The sequence below is a fragment of the Quercus suber genome, unplaced genomic scaffold (genome assembly GCF_002906115.3).
Source record: "Quercus suber isolate HL8 unplaced genomic scaffold, Cork oak 2.0 scaffold_839, whole genome shotgun sequence".
In the NCBI taxonomy this organism is placed as follows: domain Eukaryota; kingdom Viridiplantae; phylum Streptophyta; class Magnoliopsida; order Fagales; family Fagaceae; genus Quercus; species Quercus suber.
Window position 1 is genome coordinate 64,472 of NW_027070269.1, and position 11,680 is coordinate 76,151.

The 11,680-nt window shown below is 35.5% G+C and overlaps 1 protein-coding gene across 1 annotated transcript; it reads right to left on the reverse strand.

Annotated features, from left to right (window-relative positions):
* Positions 1 to 2,804: 2,804 nt before the first annotated feature.
* On the reverse strand, positions 2,805 to 3,302 carry LOC112003364 (heavy metal-associated isoprenylated plant protein 47). Its single transcript, XM_024035551.1, has 2 exons — positions 3,218 to 3,302; positions 2,805 to 3,079 (listed from the first exon to the last, which is right to left on the reverse strand). Exons 1-2 carry the CDS (start codon positions 3,300 to 3,302, stop codon positions 2,805 to 2,807), a joined length of 360 nt encoding a protein of 119 aa, XP_023891319.1.
* Positions 3,303 to 11,680: the final 8,378 nt, after the last annotated feature.

Sequence of the window (11,680 nt, forward strand, 5' to 3'; positions counted from 1 at the left end):
AATATTTAGTTTCAAACATATTCACTAATATAGGAAGATGACATTTCATTGTCATGAAACTTTATCCTTTTAATTATTAATTTGCATGGTGTACTTTGTTGCCTTCAAATGAAGACTTCTTTTGGCCTTTTTCGTAGAAGTCATGAAAGAAACCATTATCCATGGAATTATATGAGTTGGTCTAATCTTGTGTTTGTGTGGAGCTCTGAGGTTACCTAAAACGACGTCAAAATGCGGGTACACCCACACACACGGCCAAAATGAGAGAGCCTAGCTATCTAGACACCAAGATTCTTCTTTGTTAGTTTTATTAGGAGCAACATGTAATGTTAGAGATATATATTAAACATATTAAGCCAATGTAATAGGCTCAAACCCACTTTTACTTGTACTAATAGTTTAGGGTTTAGTCGTCTATATATACTCATGTTAGAATTCATTGTAACACAGGTTATTGTACTACACTCTTACATAATAAAGACGTAGCCCTTAAGGGATTCCTCTGTGGATGTACGTCAATAGGGCTGAATCACGTAACCCTCGTGTTTTTGATGTTCCTATTTTATGTGTCCCCTTCCGCATTCACTCTAACATATACAACATGGTATAACATATCACATTGCTAATAATATATTCAACATGGTATCAAAGCCTTTCCTCTAAATTTCTGGTTCTTGTGGACATCCCCAGCGTTCTTCCACTACTCTCGCCTTCATTCAGTAGTTACTGTCAAAAGCGAGTCACCGTCATCATGCCCACAGCCCATAGAACACTTGGATTTCATCAGTTTGTTGATCAAACTGCAAAAGTCAAGACACAAATTGATAGATCTGACAATCCTGAGCAAAACCCAACCAAGAACGACCAGAAATCATCTTTCACATGCTCATATGCGCCGGCTGAAGTTTCTGCCTCACAAGCACGCGCCTCCACGCGCTACCACGTGCTGTTATCCTTTCACACGTGCCGAAACATCTCCATCACGTGCTTTCACGCGCCCAACGCACTTGCCTCATATCACGTCTTGCATCGTTAGTCCTAGAGTGACGTCACACAGCCACATCAGCATCCCACGTTAGCATACGTTGATCAAGACGTTGACCGTTGCCTTTGACCAAAAGTCAAATTTTTTCGAAAGGGCCTATCTTGCTCAGTTTTTCATATAGATTCCGATTTTGGACTCCGTTTCTTCATTTGAAACTTCAAAATTGGTCAATTGGCATATTCTTCATTGTGGTTTCTTCAAAGGCATCTCCAAGTGATCTTCTCATGCTTATCCAACCTCAAGCCTTCATCGAGCTTCCACCTTGAGTTTGAGAGAGTGTGTTAGAGATATATATTAAACATATTAGCCCAATGTAATAGGCCCAAACCCACTCTTGCTTGTACTAGTAGTTTAGGGTTTAGTCGCCTATATATATTCATATTAGGGTTCATTATAACATATGTTATTGTATTACACTTTTACATAATAAAGATGTAGCATTTAAGGGATTCCTCTAGGGATGTACGCCGACAAGGCTGAACCACATAACCCTTGTATTTTTGATGTTTTTATTCTATGATTCCCCTTCTGCATTCACTCTAGCATATACAACACGGTATAACATATCGCGTTGCTAATAATATATTCAACATGTAACATGATTTTTTAGGAACAATATGTAACAACACACATGCCAATAACAGGTCACTTAAAATTTCTAGAGCTGAAATGTAATTTGAAAAAAAAAAAAAAATTTGAGGTATTTGGTTGGGAGTATATTAGGATTTTTGCAAAAATAATAAATAATAAATCCTGCATGTTCTAAACCCAATGCTCATAGTATTGATAGAGAGTGATGTGAAGCAAGAAAAAGGTAAGGAAAAGTAGTTAGGAAGATGAGTGCATGGTCGCTGATGAGCGCCATTTCACTTCTTCAACAAATCAAGCCGGAAGAGCTCTAAGAATGAAGACCAAGAATGGCAGAATTGGTGGGCGTGGCGGTTGTGATGATGAATGAACGTGTGGTGGGGAAAATATATAGTTAGGAAAATTTTTGAGAGAGAGAGAGAGAGAGAGAAAAAAAAAATGAGGGGAATGGGATATCCCAGTTAGGAAATTAAAGAGAGAAAACAGTGGAATGACTGGTAGGAAATATATATATATATATATTTTTTGGCGTGGGGGGGGGGGGGGGAATTAAAAGAGAAATAAAGGGAAGAGTAAAACAAATTGTGGACAAAGAAAATTGTGTAGAAATTTCTAACATAATATATTGAATTAAAAATTTTGTTGAAGTACAAATTAAACTACCTAATTCGAAAATAAAATAATGTAACTTGTTTTTAATGAAAATTTTCAAAATTGTTTATTTTTGAACTCGTTAGTGCATATGTCAAACTAATATTGGTACCGGAAAATGCATTTTACACTTCTTCAAATCAAACACAATTTCATTCATTATAAGTACTTTTTAATAAAAGTTTCAACATATATAATACCAAACGCAATTTTTCAGGAAAATATATTCAAGCATAATACATCCCTCGATTTATATTGAAACCAAGCTCTGATTTAATACTAGAATACATCTCCATCAGCTCAAGAAGCATTGAGGACTCCTTTTTTTTTCTTTTTCTTTTTTTTTTTTCGTTGTTTTTTTTTGGGGGGGGGAGGGGGGGGGGTTGTTTGGGGGGGTTCCTTAAAAGAAATTTAATCTTATCTAAATGGAAATTTATCATAAAGACACGGAGAAGATGCATATTTTAACTGTTCAAACTGTCTCCCTTTTTTTTGGTTATTTCCACCGGTTGATACAAAATTACAAGATGGAGCATGCATTTGTGTCATAACAGGGGTCTCTAATCTCATAGAATGCGTAGGGAGGTCCATGAGGCCACTGTATCTTCGGTTCATCTTTCTTCTCATCTTTTTTCTCTTCTTCTTTCTCTTCTTTCTTGTCTTCTGCAACGCTTACTATGCTTGCATGCCCTACTTTCTTCCTTAGCAACGTTGCAAGTTTAACAGTATCAATATCATCTCCTTTTACCTCTATTTGGTCCCTCTGCTTCCCTTTTAAAGCTAATGATTCCACCCCTGAAAAATGTCACATACACCACCAACAAATGGAAAACAATTTTTAAGTAATAGTACAATCATAATTAATAGGTTAACGAATAGTGTTTGTAGTGTTTAAAATTTGTAATATAGTATATATAAACGTCGCTTTGTTACCTGAAAGGCCAACTGCGATCTTCATGGCTTTTTTGCGGGCCTTCTCACCTTCCGTAATGCAAAAAAAAGTCCTCTGCCCATCCATGGAAACCTGGATGAGCACAGTTTGCTGAAGAAACAAAATAATTATAAGTGATGAATCAAGAAAATTCACCAATGAATCACACGATGCTCCTCTCGCTTCGTATACTAACCTGCACGGAACAAAAGAGAACCTAGCGGAGTACACCGGTGTGGTGCCGGCCAAACACCCTCCGAAGATTAAGTCAGAAAGTATGCTCACAACTCTAGAGTGCTAGAGAGGGTTAATTATGCGTACCTTGGCTTGTGAGGGTATTGGGGCTTTTATAGTGGCTTGAGGTTGACATCCCTTCCTTGGCGCGGAAGTCTTTTCCTTATAGGACTCTTCTTGTAGAATCCTAAACGTGATGAATAAGTCTCTTCCTTATGTGGAAGATTTTTACCAAGTATATAAGATTTCCAGAGTCCCACTAGCGCAAGGACTCTATTTGGGCCCTTATGAGAATGGGTCAAAATATCTCTCATTAGGAGCTCAGCAGGCCCATGGACAACTAGCCCACCATTCTTCACCCGTCCATATCCGGCCCGTTCACATCAGGTCCGTCCACTGGGGGCTCATGCAAATGATGGATCCGTTCATTAGGACGCAAGCGGACCACATTAAGGTCCGTTCAGTCACATAAGACATTCCAAGATATTTTTCCCCTTTCAGTTGCCCCCTCACCTGATGGGTCCGTCAGCAATTATGAACGGACCCATGGGGTGACGGATCTAAAACTCGGTATGCCTCTGTAAATTTTCATCCGTACATTGCTGAATCAGGAGCTGACGCATCAATGCGTTGTGCCAAATGTCAATCTGTCAGTGGTTGTTGTTTTGGAACGAGGCGTCGCTTCGTCTTCCGTGCACTCCTAGTATAAATATTAGTCCTCCGCCTCTCATTTCTCCACTTGCTGCTGGAAGAGATTTGTCAGAGCGAGTCCGTCACGTCTGTCAGAGCACAATCCGTTCACTCAAGCATCCGTCGCTCGTCGCATCCTACTACAAGCTTCTCGTCGCATCCTACTACAAGCTTCTGGTGGCACTATTTACACATTTAAAAATTATTTTGCGACAGTGTTTTCAATTTTTAGTTTTCAATTTCAGTAACAATAAGTTCCATCCAAACGGACCCTATATATGGTTGTCTACGTTACCAGCTCATAGCAGTGTTAATGTGGCGTCAAGTGTGGCTTGAATTTTGCCACAAGCCCATAAGGCCCAACCAAGCCCAATTCAGTCATAGTAATTGACCGAATACATGTTGTATTTGGAGTCCCAGGAACCGACTTGATAAAGTAACATATATATATATATCACGCGTGCGCGTTATGATATGTGGCAAGGTTAAATTGATGAGAGTAATTCCAAAAAAACTCAGTGCCATATAAGAAGAAAAATAAGAAGAGAAGTACATCCGCGTGAAAGAAAAAGTTCTAGATTATTCAGTCTTGTGTTTTCTTATGAGAAAGTGGTAAGGTGTAATTGGAATTTGGGTTTATTGATAGTGTTTTTGTGCATTATAGTATCTCTCTATTTTTATAGTAAAATTTCTCCGTCGTCGTCGTGAAGGCAGGCAATTTGCCGAACACATAAATTTTTATGTTCTTTATGTGTGCTTGTTATTTAATTTCTGCTTATTTACTATTGATGATGTCAAAATCGTCAGTTGAATCACTTATCCAGTTCGAAATATTAGACGATCTCATAGGACTTGCAAGATAAAGGAGAGATAGATCAAAGAGACCACCGGGTTGTGCCCGGTGGGGGAGCCTCCGATGCTTAAATTAGTATCCACTCATATCTTTTGTATTTAGACAATGTTTTTTAGTAGTTTTTGACATACCTTAGCTAGTGAGACAGCTTGTCCTTTTATAAATGACTTAGGTAGTTGTTGTACATAATTTAGGGTGATTATTACCTTGATTGTAACGTTCTTTGTCTTGATGAGAGTTTATGACCTTTGATGGTCGTTATTGAATATGTTGAGCGGTTATCTTTGATGGCCTACTAATGATGCAAGGTCATCTATATTAATGGACAACCTTAATGATTTTTTTGGACTCATCAACTATTATTGATTTAAATCTTAGGGTGCTATCTGCACAACAAGTGGTATCAAAGCCAAGTTATGATTCAATCCTTTAAATACAGTAAAGATGTCAAATACAAAGTATTATGTAGAGAAGTTTTTTGGTAAGGGAAATTTTTCTCTTTGGCAAAGGATGATGAAGGATCTGCTAATTCAACAAAGAGTTCATAAGGCCTTGCTTGAGAAGGAGAAGAAACTGGAAACGATGAAGGATGTAGAATGGGTAGAGATGGATGAGAAAGCAGCTAGTGTTATTCGTCTCAACCTAGGTGACGAGGTCATTCACAGCATCCTAGAAGCAAAGACTGCAAAAGAGATTTGGGAAAAACTAGAAGGTTTTTATATAAGAAAGAATCCAACGAACAAGTTGTGTGTGAAGAAGCAACTTTAAAATTTGCATATGAAGGAGGGTTCAGATCTGTTGGAGCATCTCAACACATATAACATGTTGAATACCCAATTGTCAAGTTTTGTGGTGAACTATGAGGACGAAGATAAAGCGTTACTCTTACTAGCGTCGCTCCTTACATCTTTTAATCATCTAGTGACTAAGTTGATGTACGGAAAAGAGACCTTAGTATTCGATAAGGTGACTAATGCTCTCTTGTCACACTTAAAGATGAAGCAAGATGGTGATGGTTCTCAAGCTGATGAACTTATTGTAAAGTTTGAGTCAAGCAATAGGGGTAGAAGCGGGTTAAGAGGATGGAACTCCAATAGGAACAAATCAAAGTCTAAATCACATTCGAAGAAAGATGTAGAGTGCTTTTATTGTCACAAGAAAAGGCACTATCAGAATTGGTGTAAAGAGGTGAAAGAGAATTTAGAGAAGAAGAAGAATGAAAAGAAGTCCCTAGAATCAGCTAGTGTTGCTGAAGAAACATCAGATGACAGTGAAGTTAGTGCAGATTTACTTTCAGTTTCATCAGGTGATAATGTTCTATTGGAATCTTAGGTTTTAGATTCAGCATGCTCATATCATATGACTCCAAAGAAAGATTGGTTTGATACGTATAAGCCTTACAACGGTGTTATGGTCCAAATGGGTAATGATTCTACATGCCCGATTATTGGGATTAGTACTGTAAAGATCAAGATATTTGATGGAGTTGTGAGAGTTCTTAGTAATGTCAGACATGTTCTATATCTTAGAAAGAATTTAATTTCTTTAGATGTATTGGATGATTTGGGCTATTCATACTCATAAAAGGGTGGAATCATGAAGAATACCAAATATGTTTTGATGGTTATAAAGGGATAGAAAGTAAGCACGCTTTATAAATTGATTGGGAACACAGTTGTAGGAAGTTTGTAGTCACCACTCCGGTGGAGTCTAGCACTAATGACACAAAATTATGGCATATGCGACTTAGGCATATTGGTGAACGTGACATGTTAGAGTTGCACAAGAGAAATTAATTTATTGAAGGGGGTGAAGATGTGCAAGCTAGACTTCTGCAAGTATTGTATGTATAGGAAACAACATAGAGTCAGTTTCAAGACAGACTCTCATACAAGTAAGGGTGTTCTTAACTACATTCATTCAGATGTTTGGGATCCAATATCAGTTTCTTTTCATAGCAGTGCTCAGTATTTCAATAGTTTCATTGATGATTACTCTAGAAAGGTATGAATTTATTTTATGAAGCATAAGTCTGATGTGTTTGGCATATTTAAAAAGTGGAAAGCACAGGTTGAGAATCAGACTAGTAGGAAAATAAAATACCTTAAAACAGATAATGGACTAGAGTATAGAGATAAAGAATTCATAAGATTTTGTAAATTATAAAGCATTACTCCTCACATCACAGTTAAAGGAACTCCACAACAGAATGGGGTTGCAGAGAGAATGAATAGAACATTAGCATAAAGAGCCAAGTGCATGAGATTGAATGCAGGGTTGCCTAAGGTGTTCTGTGCAGAGACAGTTTATACAACGAGCTTCATTATTAATAGATCTCCATCATCAGCCATAGATTTCAAGATTCTAGAAGAGGTTTGGTCAGGTAGACCAATTGATTATTTGAGTCTAAAAATATTTGGTTGTCTAGCTTATGTGCATGTGCAGAATAGTGAGCATTCTAAATTGAATTCAAAGTCAAGAAAATGTGTATTTCTTGGTTTTGAAAAAGGTGTTAAAGGCTACAAGTTTTGGGATTTAATCTCAAAGAAAATGGTGATCAACAGAGATGTCATATTTGATCCAAGCCTTTACGTTGAAACAGAATAAAGCAAAGACATGTGATGATAGTCCATAGGAAAAATTAACTGTTGAGGTAGAGTTTGACGAGAATAGTTCACTCAATGATAAGGGTGATGTTGAGATTGATCCACAGCAACAACAAGAAGAGCCTTATTCAATTGTTAAAGGTATAGAGAAGTGGGTTCACAAAGCACCATTGAGATATGGCTTTGAAGACATGGTTAGTTTTGCTCTAATAACCAGTGGTGTAGAGCCATTCACTTTCGAGGAGGCTACAAATAGGAAAGACAATGATAAATGGCTTGTAGCAATGTTAGAAGAGATGGAGTCACTACAGAAGAATAAGACTTGAGAATTAGTAAAATTGCCAAAGGGATAGAAGGCTATTGGTTGCAAGTGGATATTCAGCAAGAAAGAAACATTTTCTGAAAAGGAAGGTGAAAAATTCAAGACACGGTTAGTGGCTTAGGGTTACTCATACAGAGAAGGAATTGATTATAATGAGATATTTTCACTAGTTGTGAAACACACCTCAATTCGAGTAATCCTAGGATTTGTGACAATGCATGACATGGAGTTAGACCAGCTAGATGTGAAGACCGCATTCCTCCATGGAGATTTAGAAGAAGAGATTTACATGCAACAGCTCGAAGGCTTTAAAGAACATGGCAAGGAAGATTATGTTTGTCTGTTGAAGAGATCATTATATGGCTTGAAGCAGTCTCCTAGGCAATGGTCACCCATGGGTACATGCGCTGTGAGTATAACTGTTGTGTTTATTTTAGAATACTTGCTGATGGCTCCTATATATTTCTTGCTCTATATGTTGATGATATATTAGTAGCTGCAAAGAGTAAGCAAGAAATTGTGAAGTTAAAGTCTTTGTTGAGTAGTGAATTTGACATGAAGGATCTTGGAGCTGCAAAGAAGATCCTTGGGATAGAAATTCACCATTATAGAGGGGCTGGTAAATTATGGTTATCTCAAAAGGGATATCTTAAGAAGATGTTAGAGAGGTTTAGTATGCTTGATGCATAACCTATTAGTAGATGCAAAACTTGTTAGTACATCGTTGTTTGTCCATTTTAAATTGTCCTCACAGTTGTGTTCAAGTTTAGGTGAGGAGTCAGAGTATATGTCTAAAGTGCCATATGCAAATGCAGTTTGGTGTCTCATGTATTTGATGGTGTGCACTAGGCCTGATGAGGAGTCAGAGTATATGTCTAAAGTGCCATATGTATTTATTTCATTAGGGAGCCATGAATTATGTCGGGCCAAATCCTTAAATTTTATATTACTACACAATTTTTTCTTTCTTGTTTTTATATACAATTTAGGGTGGCCATAATATAATAGCTCCCTAGCCATGCTAGAGGAGTGCACGAAAGATATATTGTGATTTATTATGTATTAACTCAAGTGATTCAATTTAGTATAAAGCCTATCCACACCTAACCCTAAAGCTTGTAGCATTTATATATAGCCAACAGATTTGTCTCTGCTCTCTCTTCTTTTGCTTCCACTTCTCTAAACTATTTTCATATTTCCTTCAATTTACTCCTCAGATATAAGCCATACTGAGGATTGGAGCTCTATGATGAAGCTAAACCACGTTAAGGAAGAAATGTAGATTTTGGCAAAAGCCAAGATGCAAATCAACTGGTTATGTCATACAATTAGACACTATAGTCGAAAATATTGTAACCATTTATACATTTACTTTAGATTTAGAGTTTACTTTGAAAATGATATCAAATTATGGAGTTTATTATATAATTGTTTTTAAATTTTATTACTTATTTTTTATGAAAAATAATAAATCATTACATAAAAAAAAAAATGAACTAAATAATTAATATTATCACAAACATCATGTTGGCAAATCTTTCACAAGCTTTATTTCTAATACTTACTTTAAAAAAAAAAAATCACGTTATAAATATCACGAAATGTGAAATAGTTATTTATTAAAATTTTGTGAATGAAATATTAATGTCACTGCCTATATTTTCAAGTTAGAATGAGAATTGCCTAGACAGCCTCTTAAATCAGTACTAGCTCTAATGTTTTATGTCAATATATAAGCTTGGCCACCCTTGAGAATTTATAGCTTTAACACTAACCACAATATTGGGGGAGGTGCCATTATACTAGATTGCTCATATTTAATGTTAAATATTTTAATTAGAAAAAATTTTAGTACCAAACATATTCACTAACACAGGAAGATGACATTTGTCATTGTCACGAAACTTTATTCTTTTAATTATTAATTTGCATGGTGTACTTTGATGCCTTCAAATGAAGAAATTTTTTCGTCATTTTGGTAGAAGTCAAGAAAGAAACCATTATCCATGGAATTATATGAGTTGATCTAATTTTGTGTTTGTGCAGAGCTCTGGTTATCTAAAACGACGTCAAAATGGGAACACCCACGCATGGCCAAAATGAGCGAGCCAAACTATCTAGACACTCGGATTCTTCTTTGTTAGTTTTATTAGGAGCAATATGTAACAACACACATTCCAATAACAAGTCACTCAAAATTTCTAGAACTAATATGTAATTTGAAAAAAGAAATTGAGGTGTTTGGTTGGGGGATATTAGGATTTTTGCAAAAGTAAAAAATAATAAATCCTGCATGTCTAAACCCAATGCTCAGAGTATTGATAGGATTTTTGCATGGAAAAGGTAAGGAAAATTAGTTTGAGGAAGATGAGTGCATGGCTGCCGATGAGCGCGGCTTCACTTCTTCAACAAATCAAGCAGGAAGAGCTCGAAGAATGAAGACCTAGCTAGAATGGCAGAATTGATGGGCGTGGGGGTTGTGGTGATGAATGAAAGTTTTTGAGAGAAAAAGAGGAGTGGGGACTGGGATTCTAGTTAGGAAATAAAGTAGAGAAACAGTGGAATGGGGATTGGGTTGAATGACTGGTTGGAAATAATTGGGAAGGGGGAATCAAACGTGAAATAAAGGGGAGAGTAAAACAAATTGTGGAAAGAAAAAATTTGTGTAGAAATTGCTAATATAATATTTTGAAGGAAAAAGTTTTGTTACAAACTTGGTTGTACATAGCATAAAACTACAATTTTACTAAATATTTTTTTGTTTGATGTGAATTTTAACAAATTCACAATTAAATTACATTATTTTCTTATATCTTCCATGATTGAAAAAAATTTAACAAATCAAAAATCAATAGGTATGTCATCAATCGATTGTTTAAATTGTAAGTTTTTGTAGTATAAAATTATGCCAAAAAAAAAAATTTATAGATCATATAATAAATAACATCCAATTGATACAAAATTTGACATGTATATTAAGAGCGTGAGTAATATGTGATTTAACGATTAGATTTTTAAAATATTAAAAGTTGTAGTCTTGTAACCTAAGACTATAGCTAAATATGTAGCCAAACTCTCTCTCTCTCTCTCTCTCTCTCTCTCTCTCTCTATATATATATATATATTTGAATTAAAAAATTTTTTATGTAAAAAACTACCTAATTAAAAAATAAATTAATGTAACTTGTTCTTTTAATAATGAAAATTCTCAAAATTATTTATTTTTAAATTCGTTAGTGCAGGTGTCAAATTAACATTTCTACAGAAAATGCATTTTACACTTCTTCAGATCAAACACAATTCCATTCATTATAATTAGTTTTTAATAAAATTTTCAACATATATTATTCCAAAAGCAAATTTTAAGGAAAATATATTCAAGCATGATACATTTTGAAAAATCTATTTTGTTGGAATGCATTCTCCCAATATTCAATGCAAACACTATCCAAATTTTCCTTCTTGTCAAATGGGAAACAACTAAAAATAAATTTCAAGTTGTTCTCCATTGGGATGGAAAACTAACACACACCCACGATTTATATTGAAACCAAGCTCTGATTTAATACTAGAATACATCTCCACCAGCTCAAGAAGCATTCAGGATTTATTTATTTATTTATTTATTGTTTTTTGGGTACTTAAAAGAAATTTAATCTTATCTAAATGGAAATTTATCATGAAGACCCGGAGAAGATGTATATTTTAACGGTTCAAACTGTCTCCCTCTTTGTGGTTATTTCCACCGTTTGATACACAA

What these genes read in the sequence shown, in the direction of transcription:
- LOC112003364 (XM_024035551.1), bottom strand. Translation starts at nt 3,302, where the DNA reads ATGGATGGGCAGAGGACTTTTTTTTGCATTACGGAAGGTGAGAAGGCC. An exon ending in GATCGCAGTTGGCCTTTCAG is followed by an intron (nt 3,080 to 3,217) that starts GTAACAAAGCGA and finishes GACATTTTTCAG; the next exon opens with GGGTGGAATCATTAGCTTTA.